This window comes from Notolabrus celidotus, chromosome 4 (genome assembly GCF_009762535.1).
Source record: "Notolabrus celidotus isolate fNotCel1 chromosome 4, fNotCel1.pri, whole genome shotgun sequence".
NCBI classification, from domain to species: Eukaryota; Metazoa; Chordata; class Actinopteri; order Labriformes; family Labridae; genus Notolabrus; species Notolabrus celidotus.
In genome coordinates this window covers 725,436-747,586 of record NC_048275.1, presented here as the reverse complement: position 1 = coordinate 747,586, position 22,151 = coordinate 725,436, and the positions used below count along the sequence as shown (strand labels likewise).

Sequence of the window (22,151 nt, the reverse complement as noted above, 5' to 3'; positions counted from 1 at the left end):
TCTCTCTCTCTCTCCCTCTCTCCCTCTCTCTCCACCTCTCTCCACCTCTCCATCTCTGTCCCTCTCTCTCCCTCTCTCTCCCTCTCTCCATCTCTCTCCATCTCTCTCCACCTCTCTCCGTCTCTGTCTCCCTCTCTCTCCTTCTCTCTCTCCCTCCCTCCTCTCTCTGAGTGACATGCTGTCAGTCTGCTCTGCTTCAGCACAGTGGACGGCCTTATCTGTCCATTTTGTCACTTTCAGCAGAGACGACAGTTTGACCTTCAGAAGGCCCGCCTGAACACGGCAGGACTTCAGATAGTTATATGTAAATACTTCAACACCAAACGTTTGCTCATGTATTTATTATTTGACCGTAACAGCCTCTGATCCCGGCGCCTCCTTTCTTGACATGACCTCAGGAAAGAAGGCGATGGGATCCGTGGCTGAAGAACGTGACCTTGTTCTTCGTGGTCATGTTGGCGTTGGTAGTTGCTGCTGAGCTAGCATCATTACTGCTGCTGCTTCTGGAAATGCTACCTGCTGCTGTTAACGATACCAACACCACCCTCCACTGAAACCACTCCCACCTGCTTTGGGTCCGACTGACTGACCGCCTTAAAAAAGGTCATTAAAGATGATTGTCTCGGGGCGCCGCGGTCTAAGTAAATGCTAGAAAGGTGTCAGAACACAGAGGGATCACAGTCTGTTGAGTGTGGGGAAGTGTAGTCCCAAAGAGCCTCCAATGGGACCAACGTGAGCATCAGAACTGGACCACAGAGCAATGGAAGAAGGTGGTCCACAGCGTTGACTCTGCCTTTAAATCCTCCAGACCTCAATCCAACAGAGGATCTGTGGTTGGATCTGTGGTTGGATCTGTGGTTGGATCTGTGGTTGGATCTGTGGTTGGATCTGTGGTTGGATCTGTGGTTGGATCTGTGGTTGGATCTGTGGTTGGATCTGTGGTTGGATCTGTGGTTGGATCTGTGGTTGGATCTGTGGAAGCCCGACCTCCCAACCTCCCAACTTCCAGGACTTAAAGGATCTGCTGCTAACACCAGTGCCAGATTCCACAGCCCACCTTCAGAGGTCTGCTGGAGTCCATGTCTCGTCACCTCAAGGCTTTTTTTAGTCCTGACCTGACATGAGCAGGACTTACATAACATGAGACAGGTGGTCTTCAAGTTATGATGCAAGAGATCCAGCATCTGAGTCGGGGGTTCATGGTTTCATCCAATGTGTGATTGCAGGGTTGCTGCGTGCACACACATGATAACACTGCTGTGGTTGGAGATGTTAAGACTCCTGTACAGATCACAGATCAGCTCTACTTCAGTTTAATGCAACACAACAGTAGAAGTAACCAAAGTTAAATCAATGCCTGTGTAGCTTCTTCAGCATGTTATCATGTCATGTAATCCTAATGAGCCAAGGATTTTATAACCTCCTCATTTAACATCATTACAGACCATTAAACTGCTCTTATTCCTAACATGTGACAGACCTGATGGTGCTCTAAGTGTCCTCAGAGCTCTGGGAGCATCAGGGTCAGTGGAGGTATGTCACCCATGATGCCTCAGAGGTTTATTTGTGACCGTGGTTTGAGTTTCAGGGCTGACGCTCTCAGACTCTCAAAGCGGACTAATGTACTTCACAGACAGACGCAGGCGCTGCTGCTACATTTACATTCACTGTGGTTGTAATTATCAGACTGAACAATCTCTCAGATGAGGTAGTATTTAAAATCTCCATGTGTGGTTGAAGTGTGGCTCTAAGGATAGCTCTGATAGAAATGTGCTAAAATAAGCAAAGCCGCCTCACTTCATATTTCTAACACATTCTTATTCCCCTTCTCTTACATATGGAGGCTCGTCCTCAGCTGAACCAGCTCCACCTATCCCACATGAGCCTCAGTCTCAGCAAACATAGATGACAGCCTGTTAAACGTCTGATGGATGTGTGTCTTGAGTTACAGAGCAAGTTGAAGTCAAAGCTGCAGTGAAGACTCCCTCCAGAGTGATTTATATAAAAGAGTCTGTTCTGATGTTCAGCCCAGATAATCTGCTAACGTGAGGGATTTATAGATCCAGTCTTTAACCTCATGAGCGTCTCACAGACTCACCTGAGCTGGTCCAGTGTTTCCAGTCATGCAAATGTCTCAGAGACGGCGACAGTGCTGCAAACACTTGATAGTTAGCATCTGTTTTGTTTAGATCAGCAGCTGCTGTCCCCTGAGATGATGTGAGCTGGTTTGTTTCACGTGAGACACACTATGGATTTGGTTTAAGAACTTATTTGCATGTTTGCCTTTACTGAATAGGACAGCTGTGGAGTTAAGGGACATGTTGTGAGAGGAGGTGTGGAGCAGACATGCAGAGAAGAGTCGTAAAAGCCTCTGAATATACCTGCTCTACCAGCTGAGCTGAACCAGCAGCCTGAACACCATGATGATAGTTTCCTGTTCTGTTAGTGTCTCCTCTGGGGTCTCGCTCTCTGCAGTGTGTGCATGTTTTATAGTAGAGGTTTCTATGTATGCATCTCTGTGGTTGGGTTGTACACAGGAAACTAGACTGTGAAAGGAGCAAAAGAGCAAAAGAGCAAAAGGGGCAGGACCTAGTCTGTCGTTATGCAATGCCAGGACCCTTTGACAGTCATCTCATGACACTGTTGCCTCTTATTTACATCTCCTATCAGATATCTGCTCTAAGCTGTCATTAAACTTCAACTTCACTCTCATCCCTCAAGTTATAGTACTAGCTGCACTGTAAATAAAGAAACCCAGAAGAAGAGGCTTTGGTCCGGGGTCCTCTATCATAAACTTGAAGCCTAAACAATTTCACAACACCCAACAAATATTGGTTTGGATTTGGGAAGTCCTTTAGGGCCTGTGTCCACTGACAGCATCTTTTGCACTGGCAGCTTCCACAACCTGATTTTCAGAGCGCTTCTCACTGCCGGTTGCTGATGCTACATTATGAAAGTTGTCCCATGGCACTTCCCTTACCCTTATTAGTGACCGTTGGATCTGTTTCGTGGAGCGGAAGGAGAAATACTTCAGTAATACTGTCCAGGATCATGTCCTGGTATCTGCAGCAGCTCAAGACCTAGAGATTGTACCTTGAAAAGCCAAGTGTGGTTTGCTCCTCCTCTAAACGGATGTCTGCCATTGATATTTGAAAAAGTTGATATGAGAAGCCCCGCCCCTTTTTGGGGTGGCAGTAGCTCAGTGCATAGGGACTTGGCTTGGGAATCAGAGGGTCGCCTGTTCAAGTCAAAGTTTGGCAAGTGGACTGGTGGCTGGAGAGGTGCAGGTCCATTTGCCTGCATGGGCACTGCCGAGGTGCCCTTGAGCAAGGCACTGAACCCCCACCTGCTTAGGTGGCGCTAGTTGATGGCAGCATCCTTACTCTGACATCTCTCCTAAGCATGTCCATAGCATGTTTGTGCATGCTTGTATTTATAATGAACTATGTGTGTGTGTAGCATGATCAACAAAAGAACACGAGTTAAGACTTGAATTAATAAAGTATGTTTACCTTTACCTTTGATTCTGATTGGTTGGCGAAGGCAGCATTGTTCCAAAAGTTGAACTACTGTAACTGAGAGTGCTGTGAGCACCTCAACACAAAAACAGCTGACTCTGCTGCAGAGAGCATGTTTGCATTCAGACACTGAGCGCTGAAACCTGCACTGAGTTAGAATAGAAACAAGGCTCTGCACATCCAGCCTGAGAATGCAGTTAATGGACACAGGCCCTTAATCTGCAGTTAATGGACACAGGCCCTTAATCTGCCCACCTGCAGACCCAGTGTGTGTATAATGTGTCATAGCTTGCAGGTCTTGTGTTGTCACTACATGCTCATGCTCAGCCGGCTCTTGTAGAGACGACTCATTTCTATTCTGAGTCTAATGATGTGTGAACACTTGAAAAAAAAACCCTCACAGCTCTTTTGCAGGCTGTGTCGAATAAGGACTACTTAGTTTGGAAACCTGCCAACACCCTGCATAAGCCACATTGTACTTCATATACAGTATGAGCATGTGTGGAGGTATTTCTGGGTGTTATGGCTAATTATGTAAACCGAACATTTAAAGGATTGCAAACGTTCCAGTGTTATAAATTAACACGGCTATTCATATTGTGTTGTGTCAGTAGGTGGTTCTTGCTATTTGTGGTTTTCACAGTTGCTCAGAATGAGTGCTTTGTAATGATCACGCACACACTTGCACACACGCACACACACACACACACACACACACACTCGCACACTCGCACACAGCGTCCTGCAGACATGCATAGAGACACACAGACAGATTTTTCTCCCGCTCAGTCCGTCCTCCTCTCTGTCTCTCTCTTTCTCGCGTGCCTCTGCTTCCTCCTCCTCCTCCTCCTCCTCACGCCCACGCCTCCTCTCTGTGTTCTGCTGATCATTAGCTTCGTCGCTGTTAGCTTGCAGGATGTGTCTTTTGTATGACACAAAGCTGACAGCACATTCCATACTACAGGTTTCCCCTCTCTCTGTTTCCTCTCTGTGTCACACCGCGGTCTGTTTCATAATCCTCTCATCTGTTTTCATTGTGAGTTCACTCTCTCTGCAGGACCTGAAGTCCTCCCTTTAAAAGGCTGGATGGAGAAGTGAGGGCTTATAAAGTGTGATAAGCTAGCGATGTTTGTTCTGACATTTCCAGGCCATTCTTAGCTTTCCAACAATCCCAGCCGTGTTACGCTGCTGCTCTCTCTGCCCCTGTAAGCTCTGTTTGGTAACACCTGAGGCAACATATCAGAAAGTATTTCAGTGTAAGATGTAGGATTTTCTTCCAGCATGTTCTCCCTGCACAGCCCTCTCTGGGTCTTATTCTCCCCGGGACACCTGGGGATGAAGCTGCTTTGTCGTGGTCCTCCATTATGAATGAAGGCAGTGTGCAGCCCGCCCATTCATCTCTGCTGCAGCAGGAGACGCTAAGCTGTCAACCCCAGTCTCTGCACAACCCGCCTTCGCCTTCATGACCCCGTTTACGTGTTTGTGTGTGTTCCACGTGAACAGGTGAATAATTGGCAGAGGGGCAGAGTGTGTTTGCATCATGTATGTGTGTGTGAGAGTGTGTGTGAGTGTGTGCATGGTGTTTCTCAGGTGATAAATGGTGCAGGCAGACGTTGACCATGCAGCCCTCTCTCCCCCTCTCTCTCTGTGTCTGGTCATGTTGCTTGCAGGAAGCCTGCAGCAGGGGCTCTGGTGGTTTCTTTACCCTGCAGCAATGCAATCACAACTACACACATGTACAACCTCTGTGGATGACACATTCACTTCTTCATCAATCTCTCCTTTGTAGCACCGACTCTGATACCTCAGTTTGCAAAACGGGTAATCCAGTTTAAGAGAGCGACTTCAATAAATGATGAAACAGCTTTTTGCTAACGTGCCTGTGTGGATGTGAAAGGACTGTTAGCATCTTTGTGCTAACCTAGATCAGAGAATGAATGACACAGATTATTTTACTGCAGCTTCAAAGTCAGACATCGACAGAAGGGATATAAATAAATCCAGCAGCTTCATACAGAGAAGAGTTTTCTGACACGTCTCTGTCTTTGATCCTGCTGCAGAGCGATGCAGAGACACTGATCAACACCATGAAGACTTTTTATCACTGGGTCAGTTTGATTTGGAGAGATGCAGACCTCTGAGAAAATCCAGCTCCTGTTTAAAACCTCAGTGATGATGACTGATGAAGGAACCCCAGCCTGAAAATAAGCTGAGCTAGCATTAACCCCAGCTAAGCTCTCAGCTCTTTGGACCTGCTGGGTCTAGGGATGCACCGATCTGATCCTGGTTTGTCATGCGACACACAAAGGGTTAAATCCTTTCCCACTTTGGCACCGCCTCCCAGATACGTCTTTGAGACCGGTCTGTTTGTTGGTTGGCTTAGCTCCCTGTAGGTCAGTGCTTCCCAAACTGTGGGGCGACCCAAAGGTACGACACTTCAGGAGGGCAGAGCCACGCTCCTCAAACAGAGCTCTGCAGCTCGCCCTGCAGGGATGTTCATCTGTTTCCACAGCTCTACCTGCTTCAAAGTGTGTTAACACTCTATTACTACAGCTCTACCTGCTTCAAAGTGTGTTAACACTCTATTACTACAGCTCTACCTGCTTCAAAGTGTGTTAACACTCTGTTTCCTAAAGTCCAAAACCTGTAGGTTAACAGGTTGACAGCTACATTTCCAAAAAATATTTCACAATAAAAGTCCCCTCATGTTACGTAGTCCAAAGCACTTTACTTTGAAATGTGTATAACAGGAAGCAGCATGTTGTCAGCTGTAGTAACTTGACTCTTTGAATAAGGAACCTGTAGATGTCTAAATGATATGAACAGAGGAGGAGGAGGAGAGGAAAGGAAATTCAGATAATACAGATTTAGTAAGAAGCTACAAAAAGAGGATTCTAAAATCATCTCTGTGGTCTCAGGCTCAGACATGAGTTGAGTGTTGCATTGCAGACTTGTTTGATGGGGCTCACAGTAAGGAGGTGTGTGATGTATGTGATACCGCCTGAATGAGAGAGGCTCTGACTATCTTAGCCTTCTCAGAGAGTGCTCCAGTGTTGTTTGCTCTAGTTATCAGATAAAGGACCTGAAATGCTGCTTTAAAACAACAGTAACCAGTGATGCTACCTCATGGTTTAAGAACCCTTTGGCGTGCAGGGGTAAAAGAAACCTCATATTCCTTGTGATTATATTCAGGGAAACAAGTTAGAGCGACTAATGTCCTAACACTAACACTAATGAGTAATCTGAAGGTAAGAAGACACTCAGACACCTCCCAAATTAAGAGCTAGATATCCAACATCACTAAGAGTCTGCAGGTAAATAACACAGATATATGAGACTCTGAAGACCAGAGATACTCACATCTATGTCTGCACACCTCATCTTAAAAAGGAACATCTCACAGCTGACTGAACAAACAAGTACTGATGTGATTGTTTAAAAACAAAGGTTTAAAGATCATCACCTTGTGTTTCCATCAATGAAACATTCTGACCCTGCATGTAGAGATTTATTCCCCCCCTCTCACATGCTCGTGGTTCTGTCCTTGAGAGAGCTGATCCTCTCCTCTGGATGTGAGCGTGATCATGATGTGGTTAGTCTGAGTCCTTCACCTCACTCCAGCTAACCTGGACAGTTTGTATCTTTGTCTCCTTGACTTCCTGTCTCTCTGTGTCTGCCTCTCATCCAGGGGAACCCCTCTCCTAACTGGATCAATCTCTGTAGGTCTGAAAGCCTCTCATTGGACAGTGGTCCCTCTGCAGCCCCTCACCCCTCTCTCTGCCCAGTGTGCAGCCTGCACTGGGTAACAGGGTGTGCTTAATGTGTTGGAAATTTCATTGAGCCTCTCCTCTTCCTCTCTCCTATCTCACTCTCTCCATCTCTCCTCTCGGTGCCCAGTGATTGCCTGCAGCCTCCCCGCTCACCACCAAACCCTCCCTCCCTCCTTCTCCTCCATCCCCCTGGAGGCTGACCGCCTTTCACTACTAGTGAGCGAGACGCAAGGAGGGTGAATGAGCGAGACGGGAAGGAGAATGGAGAGAGGAAGATAAGGGGATGTAGATAGATGACCAGATCCACTTGAATTGTGCCATAAATGTTAATCACTTTGGTGCAGAGTCACTGAGAGCTGCAGGTTCTGCATCCTGCTGACGGCGTACTCTAAAGCATCCAGAGACAGCGGCTCTCTGTAGTCAGCATGCAATATTAAACAGACGTGTGCATGTGAACATACAGCATGAAGACAGGAGGATGTGATGTTGGTAAAAAATGGCCGACTTCTCCTGCATCAGCTCCTTTACCATCTGCTGTGCTGGTTAACGCTCTAAACTGGGAACAAACAGCACTCCCATTCATTTGTCCCTCATTAATTATCTCTCAGCAGCTCCCCCATTCACAGGCTGATAAGATCTTCTGTGTGAAAACACAAACAGGAACACACACAGGAACACACACAGGAACACACACACACAGGAACACACAGGAACACACACAGGAACACACACACGTCTTTACCCTTTGTGGAGGGACTGCTGTTCATTATTTCTAATTAAAAGAAGCTTTCTGTGGTTTCACGATGTACAAGACGGCTTTAGTGTCCGCTCTAAATGTGAGGGGATGTGGAACCTGACGTTCTACATCACTGAGAAATCTGAGAGAGCACAAGTCAGAGCTCTGTTTTGATTCAATAATCTATCATCCCTTCATTTCTCCTTTTCAGAAACAGTCTCATACGCTGCAACAATCTCTGATATGGAAGCAACAACAAATGATTTTAGGTCAATGATCTTCAGACTGATAACGACAATAGATGTACAAGCATCAGACCGAAGTCAAAGTTAGCAACATGACAGGAAGAAGTGTTGATTATTTCACATTTGAAGCAGTTTTTTGTCCCTTCACTTGAAGACTTGTTCAGATGCTGGTACCAGAACTCAAAATGCCTCTCTGATATGGTCTAAAATGTGGTATAGGGTATTTGCAAGGATGCCAGTCCTTTCCTAATCCAGCACCATATATCTCCCCCAATTAATTTGCATTCAATCCAGAATATAAGTTGCACCACTGTGCAGGATGCAGACTACTCTCTGGGGTGTCTTCCTTTGCCACAATGTGCAGTTTGAGTGTAGCTGTGTAGCTCCTCCTTGTACCTTCTGTTGTCACCATGTGGAGTTTGTATTCCTGCTAGCTAACACTATGATAGTCCAGTTCAGCCTATGGTAGCATTTATATTTGTGAGGACCAATGACCAATCCAAGACTTGCACCAAAGCCCATGCAGAAACTGCAGTTCATGAAGCGTCCACTAGAGGCTGGCTGCAGAAACACAGGAAACCACATACACACCCATTCAAAGAGACGATCTTTAAATAAACATGTTTACAGCCTGGTTCAGAAAACACTTCAGCTCTTCGTAGCTAATCTCTCTATCAGCACACTGTACGGTTCAGTTCAGCATTTCCAATATGGCCGCCGCCGATTGGCTTCAAAACAGCGCTCATCTGCTGGACTTGTTTTGCCTTAATCCAGGAGTCTTACCGATCAGACCAGGACTCCACAGGTTCATTTACTTACTAGTTCACCATGCACTGTTTCTTTAAATGCATGTTCATGACCTTAGTGGCACTGCAAGACTGGTCAGCATCGCTTTGTATCCCAGCATGCTTTGCACAACAAAGCACCATCGTCTGGGTATAATACCAGAGCACAACAACATACATCTCTCTTCTTTTATACTTGTAAATTGGCTGCATCGAGTATAGCATGCAGGACACTTTTTAGATGACAACAAATGTAATGTAATTTGTTTTTCAATCCTTAACAGTAGCCTTTAAAACAGAGAGCCAAAGACCAACAGTGCACTTTAGTTCAGATGGTACGGTCTAAAAAGGCAAAATGTAAGACATCACTTTTCTGCAAAGTCAGATAATGTTGAGAACAGAAAATAAAGCAGTGTCATGATAGAACTCTGAGGTTTTCTGACTCTTCATCAGTCAGAGGACATCAGGAGACGCTGCAAGCTGAGCTGCCAATCATATCACATCCATGAAAGGCTGGTACAGCTGTTACAACTCAACATGTCATTTTAATCACACAGGTATGAAAGAGATACTCCTCAGAATACTTGAATCTAGACATCAGAAGAAATCAGATATATGGGGACGTCTATGAAGAACTTTTGTGGTGTTCATTTGATTATTTCAGATATTATTTTAAACTCTTGGATGGTTCGTCCATTTATAAATCAGCAGCTTGTATTCTCTCTCTCTCTCTCTCTCTCTCTCTCTCTCTCTCTCTCTCTCTCTCTCTCTCTCTCTCTCTCTCTCTCTCTCTCTCTCTCTCTTCTCTCCCCTTGATCAGAACTGGTGCGTGTTGTATTTGTTGGAACGTCACCCTGCAGAGACTTGATTAGCCGAGCTGTCGAGGACTCACATACAAACATCACACACTGTTCCCATGTAGGGAATTATTCTCAAAATTAAATTGCTGAGGCTAATCAGCTGTGAGCTAGACGCCGCTGAAAGCACACAGTGTGATGGCGGCTTCACACAGCACACCCACAGGCCTGTTTGACGGCGCGGTCTTACACGGAGGCCCACTTAACTTAGCATCTGCGACATCTAAGATTAACCATTAGCCCATCCGAGCTGTGAGATATCTTGCATAAGGGGACATCTGAGTGTTCTGGCTGCTTGCTGATGAGCCGCTTCCAGTAATTAAAGCTGCTCCGGATCGCCTCGGTTCAAACATGGGGATTGTGCAGAGCTGGCAGAGTGCTGCAGTCTGGCCCTGCTGTAGGAGCTCGTGTAAACACTCCTGGACATGATTCTGCAGATCAGACGGCGCTCAGGTGTCGGGTACAGTCGCCTGACAGACAGCATGTGAAGCCTGATGGATAAAGAGTTGATTTGAGAGGGAGGAGAATCCAGCTGCAAACACACCTCAGGGTTTGGTGTGTGTGTGATCAGTGCAGAGCTGCAGGGAGCTCATAACACACACAGCCACGAGTCAATCAGTCAATCAATACCAGCAGACAGTGGTCGCTCATTTTCTCCCTGTGACAAGGAGTAGGATTCAGTCTGAGTCCTGAGACTGTGACGTGGGGGGAACCTATCACACATGCAGAGTTCTCTAAAGTGTAATAAAAGCCTCACAGTTGATGTTTGAAAGAGCATCACTTATCTAAAACACAAATATTTCTCCCAGCAGCGTCTGTAATGTTCTCTCCTCCGGTCTCATCGTTTAGTTTCAGGCCGTCACTTTTTATCAGGAGTCAAACAGAAAACCACAAAATTACCTCCATGGTTTGTTAGAGTAATCCTTTTATACCTGCAGTAAGTTCAGCTCCTCGTTGTTTTATCATGGAGTTAAAACACAAATCACAGTTTTTGCTTTCTAGCTGTAAAATTCATATTTGGTGTTCCTGGAAAAAAACAGAACTTGCCCTTTAAAATGACGTCATTGACTTACGAGCTCTGCTTTGGAACACTTGAAGTTTCTAGACTTGTGCTCAACGTCTATTTGACGGTCCTGGTCCCAGGTCCAGGATCTTTAGGGGCATTTCGATTCAGTGTCGATTTAGTCGATTTAGTTCAGGGGTAGATAATCTCCCCCCTGAAAAGCCCCTGCTAGGGGGGTAGTACTTTTCAAAGGTCACGGGGCTTTCAGGGGGCGGGGCTGATTGGTAGATTAAATATAGCACCATCTAAAACAGCGCCAGCTGAGTCTCTTCATGCTAACAGGCTAACTGTTGTGTTGATTCATTCTTTGCTTTTTACATGTTTTTAACCGCAGGCACAAAATTTTCACTTTTTTTCATGTTTTTCTGCTTTTGGAGCACAATATTAAATATGAGGAAAATTAACTTTTTACGACAGGCTCCGGGTCAACTTTTTTGTCTTGCAAAAAAAAAAATTTTTCAAACATTTTTTTTTTTCAAACATTTTTTTTTTCAAAAAACAAAAATTCAAATTTTTTTTTCGAAATTTTTTTTTCAAATGTCTTTTTTTCAAAACTTTGTTTAAAACAATTTTTGGTCACATTTTTTTTTTGTGTGAAATATTTTTTTTTAAATTTTATTTTGTAAAAAAAAAATGTGTCCATTTTTTTCGTCAATTTTTTTTTTGTCAATCTTTGGAGTCTCCAGTTAACAGGGTCGCTGTTTAAACCAAAACACCGTCCGATCTCTGCGATCACGCCTTTTTGAGTTCAAAAGGATTTTAAAGCCGTGTTGAAACGTCTTTGCTACTCGCGCTTATCTCCTCTCACGTGTTGATTCAGTGAATCCATCTGTGATGAAATATAGCACCATCTAAAACAGACCAGCTGAGTCTCTTCATGCTAACAGGCTAACTGTTGTGTTGATTCATTCTTTGCTTTTTCCATGTTTATAACCGCAGGCGCAGGTTTTTCTGCTTTTGGAAGAAAAATTTCAAATTTGAGGAAAATAATTTTTTTTTCGACAGGCTCTGGATCAACTTTTTTGTCAAAAAATTTTTTTCACTTTTTTTTGTCAAACCTTTTTTTTTCCCAAAAAATTTTTTCAAAATTTTTTTTTTCAAAATTTTCTTTTTGTAAATTTCTTTTTAGTAAAATTATTTTTGTCAATTTTTTTTTTTTGTCAATTTTTTGTCAACGTTTATGGGGGATGCATCCGGCTGAGAGTCTCCAGTTAACAGGGTCGCTGTTTAAACCAAAACACCGTCCGATCTCTGCGATCACGGCTTTTTGAGTTCAAAAGGATTTTAAAGCCGTGTTGAAACGTCTTTGCTACTCGCGCTTATCTCCTCTCACGTGTTGATTCAGTGAATCCATCTGTGATGAAATATAGCACCATCTAAAACAGACCAGCTGAGTCTCTTCATGCTAACAGGCTAACTGTTGTGTTGATTCATTCTTTGCTTTTTCCATGTTTATAACCGCAGGCGCAGGTTTTTCTGCTCTTGGAGCAAAATTTCAAATTTGAGGAAAATAAATTTTTTCGACAGGCTTTGGATCAACTTTTTTTTCAAAAAAAAATTTTCACATTTTTTTTGTCAAACCTTTTTTTTCAAAAAAAAATTTTTCAAAATTTTTTTTTTCAAATTTTTTTTTTTGTCAATTTCTTTTAAGTAAAATTATTTATGTCAATTTTTTTTTTTCAAAATTTTTTGTCAACGTTTATGGGGGATGCATCCGGCTGAGAGTCTCCAGTTAACAGGATCGCTGTTTAAACCAAAACACCGGCCGATCTCTGCGATCACGGCTTTTTGAGTTCAAAAGGATTTTAAAGCCGTGTTGAAACGTCTTTGCTACTCGCGCTTATCTCCTCTCACGTGTTGATTCAGTGAATCCATCTGTGATGAAATATAGCACCATCTAAAACAGACCAGCTGAGTCTCTTCATGCTAACAGGCTAACTGTTGTGTTGCTCATAATGATACCTGCCTGTCCGTCTGCTTCTATGGTGTCATCTGTGATGAATGGGAAAGAAAGAAAGGAAGGAAGGAAAGAAAGGAAACATGAATGAAAGAAAGAGAGAAGGAAAGAAGGAAGGAATCAAAGAAAGAAGGAAAGAAGGAATGAAAGAGAGAATGAAAGGAAAAAGGAATAAAAGAAAGAAAGAATGAAAGAAAGAAGCATTTACTTTTTTTCCTCCATACGTCACTGGCCTGATTTACACAATCTACCCGGGACTTCAGCCCGCGGTCCAAACACAGACAACAATGGGGGACCAGGAACCTTTTAGTTCAGGGTGAAGTAGTTCTGGGGGCTAAAAGACCCCGGGACTCTTGGTCCAAATGCACCTTTAGATTTTCCCCCCCCTGTGTTTAAAACTTGAAATTCCTCCCTCTTGCTTTAAGTCATCCTTCTTATCTGATATTATTCATCGTTGGCTCAGAGTTCTTTGAAGAGTTAGAGTTCCTGCCCGTGTCGTGTTTTACCCACAAACAGAGAGAAGGTGTCGTCAGGTGGGACTCCACCAGCTGGTGCCTTCATCTATCAGGAGAATAAGCGCGGCCGTGTTTGGAGCGTGTGCATGCCGTATGATCCCGCTCAGTGGTAGTCGTTGGTATCTAGAGAGAGCAGCTGCTGTCCTCTGAGGCAATCTAATCAACAGAAATAGACGTGCTCCCCTCCCCGAGCTGCAGGCCTGCTGGGGCCGAGAGGTCGCTCTAACTTCATTCTTCTTTCTATTTTCAGACCAACAAATCTTCTCCTTTTCAAACGCTCTGACGCCTTTGGGAAATGATTATTTTCCTGCAAAGAGTTCTTTTTGATCTCACAGCTTTTTGTTATGTGTGTATCTTTGGAGTTTTGTAACCTTTTATTCTGTGACATACTTTTCTTTGGTTGTTGTTGTGAGCCTGAAGTGTTGGAGGAGAGCAGAGTCAGCTCAGATATCCAGACTCACACAGGAAGGACTTCATCTTTTAAAACACTGTGCTGTGTTATGTAAATCTGTGGAGAGTGGATCCCCTCATGTGGAAAATCAGTCACACATTCATCCCTTCATTTAAGAAAAATCTCTCCATAAAGATCTACAAATTCAGTTTTCTAAATGTTTTATATTTCTGCAAAATCAGGCTCAGATTTTTCAGGAACAGCATCACACTCCCAAGCCTGGTCTTTACAGATCACATGTAGACCATCTCTCTGCACGTCTCACATGCATATGTCCTCTCAGTGTGAAACCTGTACTCTGATATTTGAACCGGAGCTCATTGACTCTCACAGATTCTGTGTCACTGCAGCTTGATTCACCGTCAGAGTAGAAATGAGGCGTTGTTGGTTGCCTGGCAGAGATAGCTTTAGTAAAAACACTGTTCCTCCTCCTCCTCCTCCTCCTCCTCCTCCTCCTCCTCCTCCTCCTCCTCAGCAGCAGACCTGAGAGGACTCTGCTGCCAGTTCACGGACACTTTTTATGCTTCCCGGAGTCTTGAATGCGAGCTGCTCCCTTGAGTTCTACGCCTGACTTGTCAAAGATAAGGAGGTGGCAATAATCCTGCTGCAACATGCTATCTTTGTACCGAGGTCCATGTGACTGTTGAGGAGTCTGAAAGCCTTTGAAAGCTCCGGTTTGTGTTTAAAGGTCATTGTCAAACACTTTAATGAACTCTGTGTAACGTGTTACATAAAGTGTCCTCAGAAACCGCCTCATGGATTCATTCAGTTGTAGAAACGGAGGAACAAATGTCCTGAATGTGGGTTATCATCACAGCACCTGACCAGAGGAGCTGATGTCTGACCCCCTGAGGGGTCCTGGACCTCTCTGCAGGTCTGCGTGCTGAGGAGTGGAATTACACTTTGTCTTGTGCAGATCATCTTTATCTGAGCGGAGCAGCTGAACTCATCCACCAGAGGGTTCTTCATCCTGATCATATCTTCTGTCCGTCATCTCTGTTGCATGATCCAGGCTCCGTCCTCGTCTGTCGAATGTAATCTACAGAGGCTGTGGAGGTTTCAGGGGAGCTAATTGTGTGTGTAATAACTAGTGGAGGGAGACGGTCTCACGCTGACATCCATTCACAGACCGGACGTCTGATAGCAGAGAGGACACTCCAGAGATGAGAGCTCTGGAGAACGATGGCTTCTTATTAAAAGCGGTTTCACTGATTAGTATTGATTAACTGGTGTGATGGCTCACGTTCACTGGGAGCATGGGGCGGACTGGTTAGCTCTGTCACAGCTGGAGCCTGTCAGACACACGCTGCCTTTTAGTCTCTGTATTGATCTCTCCCCTCGGTCTGTGTGGGTCTCCTGGTCTGTGTGGGTCTCCTGGTCTGTGTGGGTCTCCTGGTCTGTGTGGGTCTCCTGGTCTGTGTGGGTCTCCTGGTCTGTGTGGGTCTCCTCCTTCAGCCTGAAAACATCCAGATTTTATGAATTCATGAGTCTGGATTAGTCTTCTATTAGATGAGGACCTCAGGGCGCGAGCTCTAACATGATTCTCACCATGCCTCTGCTTTCTCTTTCTCTCTTTCATATTCTCTCTCCTCTCTTCCCTCATTAAAAGGGGGGAGTAGGTGGAGGTAGAGTGTGCAGCCTAACACGGCCGGGTCTGGATGTCCTTTCCTCTGTCCAGCACCTTGCTACAGACTCTTTGCTGTCCCTTCTCTCTCTCCTCTCATCCCTCATGTAAATGGGGGAGGTAGAGCGTACACCCTATGAGCTTGTGTCCTACCCCAGGCTTCTTTCCCTGGCTCTGACCTCCTTCTAAGATCTCTCTACATACTTGTTTTCTCTCTGTTTCCTCCTCTCTTCTTTGTTTTTGTTGGTGGGTACGATGAGAGGTGTTCTGGGTTGGGAGGAGCTAACCTTTAAATCCTCCTGAGGTGTCATGGGCCTAACTGGACCCGTGAAGGGAGCGGCCCTCTTTGCTCGCCTCTTGCAGCACACATATCTCCATCTCTCCTCAGGCTGGGTGTTGGGGGCCGTCGGGGGGGCCATGTGTGAGGTTATGTAACTTCTCAGTAGAGCTTGAATATTGAGATGAGGTCTTGGTGGGATGGGTTTCTCCACTGAGGGATTACCCTTTCATTACAGCACCAGTACCTGGTGTTGATACCCGCCCCGGCCTTGGAGTCTAATATCAGTCTGTAAATGAACGCTGGGAAAGACTCCGGCCTGAGGAGGAAGTCTTTAAAGAAGAAAGTTCAGAGAAAGGCCTGATGGGAAATAAAGTCTTCATGAAGCAAATATCAGAATGGATCACTTTGTATGAAGAGATAAAAACCTCTATAGGACTGTTTGACTCTCTCTCTTTTACTACAAGAAGACAGATCTCTGGAGTCTGTCTGCAAAACATGACCCAACGTTCAGCCAGCAATCTGCTGTGCTGTCACCAGGCAACAAGTGAGACTCCATGAAGTCACAGCCAAGAGATGCTGCTACACATGATCCCTTATTAAGCAGCAACATGATATATATATAACAGAGTCAGAAGAGAGGGGGTTAAATCCAGCTGATATGTGTCAGTGTGCTCTCTGTCTTCACTCAGACGTTTTGATCCTCTCATGGAGGTCTGAGTAAGCTCTAAAGGAGTGTTCATGTAGATCTGGTGTTTGACGAGGTTTCATGACTGAACATGTTAAACTTCACCGGTCATTTAAAGACGTCTCTATTTAAAGAAGCTGACAGACCGTCTATGTTTAGAGCAGAAGACTCGTCAAGCTTTCACACACGCTACACTTATTCTCAAACCACTTCCTGTTACAGACAACATGATTGTATCACAGTCTTCTTCTTCTTCTTCTTCTTCTTCTTCTTCTTCTTCTTCTTCTTCTTCTTCTTCTTCTTCTTCTTCTTCTTCTTCTTCTTCTTCTTCTTCTTCTTCTTCTTCTTCTTCTTCTTCTTCTTCTTCTTCTTCTTCTTCTTCTTCTTCTTCTTCTTCTTCTTCTTCTTCTTCTTCTTCTTCTTCTTCTTCTTCTTCTTCTTCTTCTTCTTCTTCTTCTTCTCTTCTTCTTCTTCTTCTTCTTCTTCTTCTTCTTCTTCTTCTTCTTCTTCTTCTTCTTCTTCTTCTTCTTCTTCTTCTTCTTCTTCTTCTTCTTCTTCTTCTTCTTCTTCTTCTTCTTCTTCTTCTTCTTCTTCTTCTTCTTCTTCTTCTTCTTCTTCTTCTTCTTCTTCTTCTTCTTCAGAAGTTCCTGGTTGTGTTGGTGAAAGGTGAAATCTGAAAGTGAACAGGGTGCATGGTAATGCAAGTTCAAGAAAACAAGGTTGAGTCAAACTAATTATTTTAAAGTCACTAAAAGTCCACCTGTTCTTCATGCAGGGACAGGAAGTGAAACATTTGCATGTTTTCTTGTCTCTGACATTTCAAACTCTCCTTCCCTCCGTCAGAGAGAATCCTCTTGAACTGTTTCTCCTCCTGACAGCTTTTAAACGTTGGACTGAGTATGGATGCTTTTTAAAACCTAATCGTCACGCTGACCTTTCTGCCTGTTCTCTCTAAAAGCAGCGAGCGGGCTGCTGGAGTGTTAGAGTACTGAGCGTACTGTTAAAGAGTGAGTGATCACAAACCCCCCTAGAGGCTGCGTTCACGGGTCTAATATGAGTAGTTAATGGGTTGCACAAGTTGTTCAGTCAAGGTGCTCTCAGTGTTTAGAACGCAGGGTTCTACTTCATCTCCATCTTATCTTTCCTCAGAGCCTGCAGGCAGGGAACATCTGAGAGTGTGCCTGAACCTGAAGGTGAAAGTATTTTAGTCATCCTGGTCTACCGTGACCCTCTGTCATACACCTGCCTACACACACCCACACTCACACAGACACACACACACACACACACACACACACACACACTGAAAAATATCTCTCTTTACCCAAACAAGCTCACAAACGCTCACATCCTGATCCAGAAACATCAAAGTGAACAGACTCTGTGCTTCCTCCTGCAGCATGAGGACTTGTAAGCAACCTTAAATCAGAGATAGTGAATAAATAACCGGCTGCTAATCCTGGTCCAGGTTTGGAGCAGCTGCAGGCCGGTCAGCTCTTTCATCTCTGACTGACAGCCGCAGAAGCAGCAGCAGAGGCCGACTCACACTCTCTCCCCAGCGAACACAGGAAGTTTGTCGTGACAGCTCCACGCTCTCACGCACGACTCCGCCTGCCTGCAGAGTTATGCATGAGAGAGAGAGTACACAGGGTGGACTGTGGTGGTCCGTTGTGGCTCTCCCTAAAATTAACTCAGCTAAGCACACTGTTCACACCGTGCACCTGCACTCCTGGTACTCCCTGACTTTCTCAGTGAGTCTTTTTCTGCACGTGTGAACTGAAACACCTTCACCTTAACTTTGTCCAGATGTTCTGCAGACAGCCTCTTAGTGAGATGTCTGTAAGAAGTGAGAGCATGCTGATGTGTGAAAGCATCAGGGTACAGAAACCCCCGTCCCCTGAGTGGGCGTTGGCGTGGTGATGAAGTTAACTGCTCGCCTCAGTCTTCAGTGTTTTGTTCTCAGCTGCTGTGTTGTGATGCAGAAATGTCCGTACACACGCTGTATGATCCAAACACAGAAACAGTCACCATCAGGGAGGACTTCTCTCTCTCTCTGCTTCTGTAATACTTCCTGGCTGCCTCCCCTCACCTACAGCACACTGAGTATCTGGAGTTGTGTCTGACACAGATATTTCCTGCTGTGAGCTGCATGTGTGAACTGCAAGTTCCTGAAAATATCAGAACCTCAAATCATCTTAAAGAGGTCAGAAGTTCACGTGTGAAAGGAGCTGATGTTGAGCACTAATCTGAAAGTGCATTTAGAAAGAAGAAAGAAAGGTACTTTATTGATCCCCAGGGGGGAAATTCAATTTCTTCACTCATGCTATTTTTGGACATGCTACACATACAGTTTTTCTGGTATATACATACAAATGCACACACATGCAGTGAACATGCTTAGGGAGAGATGTCAGAGTGAGGATGCTGCCGTCAACCAGGGCACCCAGAGCAGTTGGGGGTTCAGTGCCTTGCTCAAGGGCACCTCGGCAGTGCCCAGGCAAGTGAACCAGCACCTCTCCAGCCACCAGTCCACTTGCCAAACTTCGTCCATACTGGGACTCGAACTGGTGACCCTTCGGTTCCCAAGCCAAGTCCCTATGGACTGAGCTACTGATTGATTGATTGATTGATTGATTGATTGATTGATTGATTGATTGATTGATTGATTGATTGATTGATTGATTGATTGATTGATTGATTGATTGATTGATTGATTGATTGATTGATTGATTGATTGATTGATTGATTGATTGATTGATTGATTGATTGATCTTCCACTTGTCCATCCTCTCTCTCTGCTGGACTGTAACTATAACTACATGTTATTCTATCTTCATGCTCTGTACTCCTGAGATCACCCGAGCATCGTCCCATGATTTCAGAAACCTCAGACATGGACGTTCAAACACCTCGAACATGTCAGCCCCTCCTCTGGATCAGTCGACGTGTGAATGCAACACGATATTGTCCGGCCTGTTCACACCATGCATGGACTCTCAGTGCTTTATAACCCTCTCCTCTCGTCTGTGTTGCCTCTCCATTATTCTCCACATGAGGGTTAGGGTTCTGCAGGAACGTAAACATGTGGTAGTGATATCAACAGAGCCTCAGTTTAAACCAATACAGAACTTTATTTATATATCACCTCTCATGCATATAAACATGCAGCCCAAAGTGCTTCACAGAATAACAGAGAGACAGGAAACTACAGCAAGAGGTAGAATTATAAAAGGAAGGATTATAAATAAAATACTGAAAGATAAAATAAAATAAAATCAACACAGGAAAATTAATAAAATAAGGACGAGTGGAAAGAAAAGTTAAAAATAAGGTAGTGTTGACAAGATCAGATGAATACAGAAAATAAATAAATAAGATAAATAAATGTTAAAGCAATGATGCAGTCCAGGGATAAAATAAATGACTCCAAATTAAAAGCCAGATTTAAAAAGTCTTAATTTTACTTTAAAAACACTCAGAGAGATCGCCGTCCTGATGTCCAGAGGCAGAGAGATCCACAGCTGAGGGGTGTAAAAACCGAAAGCTCTCTCTCTGTGTGAGAAACACTGTGAGAACATTTAAAAAAGGAAGCATTCTTTATTTCTTTATTTATTAGGATCCCCTCAGCTTCCACAGTGTGGTTGCTAGTCTTCCTGGGGTCCACACAACAAAACAAAAACAAGAAAAACAATCATTTAAAATCACATTATCCATAAAACAAAGATGCAACAGCAGCTAATTATAAAAATCAAGAATGAAAATGAAAAATAAACAAAGTATCTGAGCAAATAAAGGATGAGTAGCATGAAACTACAAATAATGGAAACAAGAACTAAATAGTCTTGAACACATGGCATCAAAAATGAATAAAGCATTGGAGGATCTCAGTGATGGAGCTGGAACATAAAGTGACAGGAGATCTGATTGTTTCCCTCTCTGTGCTGCATGTGAGGAAGAAGAAGAAGAAGTCTGCAGCATGTCTAAGTTAGTCTGGTGTTTGTTTTTATTGATTTGTAATCTTCTTAAACTCCTCTCACAGATTCTTTTTGTGTCTTTAACACTTTCTAAATGTCTGGCCCTCTTCCTCGTCTGTTCCTCTCTCATGTGAAGAACTGAACTCTGACTCTGCGTGTTTGAAACTGTAGAAGTAAATCCTCCTCGCCCTTCTCTTGCCAACACGCTCTCTTTGAATGGCAGCTTAAGAAAAGGAAACGGTCCTGGCCTGTAGCAGGAATGGAAAGAGAAACTACCACTTTCACGCCTCATTATTTTAAGCCTCTTTGTAGCTCATAGCAGCGGCTGCACTGAAGGTCCTGATGGAGGCTGTTGTGACAATAGCATGAGGATTTTTCTGTCTCCCATTTGTGCTCTGATTATTCCCAAACACTGTGTTTCCACTCCGGGCCAAAGATGACGCTCCCTAACTCGACGTCTCCGTCTGTTTGTGTCTTTTCCTCAGCAGGAGGTTCTGTCTGCTTCTTTCTCCCGTCAGACTGTGAGGAGAGCACATGTCCTACGGTCAGCCGCCCACTCCACGCTCTTCAGCCAGCCTCCCACTGCCCTGTCTCCACAGGTTAGTATCTGCATGCCTGTGTTTATGTGTGTGTATGTGTGTGTGTGTGTGTGAGAGAGATAAAGGAATCCAATGGTGTGAACGCTGCTGGCTCATTGATGTGGAGTGCACGTGAATGCGAGGCTTCTCCTGGCTGATGTATTGACAGCAGTGAGCATCAGCAGTGCCAGCACTTTTCCTCCTCCTTCATCACCATACTGCAGATTTTTAAAGTCCTTTAGAAAGGTCAGTCAGGATATTGATGCCATTACGAGGCCAAGATTTCAACTTGTTTTAGATCAATATTAGCCAACGGGATATTGGCAGTCAGTGTGTGTATTACCTGCGTCATTCTGCCTGAAGACGCTGCCAACAACTGGAAGAATTTCAGGTTCATCTCCAAACAGAGTCTGGATTTAGAAAACAAGAGGAACTCTGAGACACTCTGTCTGTTTTTAATCATTTCAATTCAAACTTCAATTCAAATCAGTGCAATGAAAAATGAACTGTGATACCCTTCTTGAACAGTAGAGGGCGCTCCTGCCTTTTACCTCATGACATCTCTTACATCCTTAGCTCAACAGAGGCGTACAGACCAGGGTTCATTTTGGAGGCTGTCTTAGATTTAGTCTTAGAAGATGCCTGTTAGTTTTAGTCAAGTTAGCAGCAGTGCTACCAGTGGAGAAGTTAGTGTAGAGCCCTGCCTTAAAGGCCAGTGTTACTTCACCCACAAGAGGGGTTAGCATGGTTGAATCTAGAATCTGATTGCTAGATATAGTCCTGTTTTTATGCACTGCACCTTTAAAAGAAAAGGAAAGGTTCAGGTTTGAGCTAACACTTATTGTTCAGTCTCTCTTCATCACACATTCTTAAAGATGGGTACAGATGAGGGACCATTCAAATTGGGGAGATGAAAATGAATGGTAATACCCTTTTTGAACAGCAGAGGGCGCTCTCATGGCATCTCTTGGATCTGTAGTTGATTAGAGACGTACAGACATGTCTGCAGCAGGAGAAGATTTTACAGGTGAGGATGCACCCTCAGTGTCCAGCTTCAGCTTCATTTCTTACACGGGACTTCCACCAGATCCGTTGTCCGGTCCATCTCTGATC

The 22,151-nt window shown here is 44.3% G+C and overlaps 1 protein-coding gene across 2 annotated transcripts in view; it reads left to right on the top strand.

Moving 5' to 3' along the window:
- The window catches only part of mcu (mitochondrial calcium uniporter), a 121,519-nt gene that overhangs the window by 37,228 nt on the left and 62,140 nt on the right, over positions 1–22,151 (top strand). Inside the window, exon 2 of one of the 2 annotated variants that reach the window (XM_034682523.1) lies at positions 20,946–21,059. In XM_034682523.1, coding sequence (XP_034538414.1) covers positions 20,946–21,059 — 114 coding nt within the window. The remainder of the gene's footprint in view (positions 1–20,945; positions 21,060–22,151) is intronic. The other variant, XM_034682524.1, reaches the window with a different exon arrangement.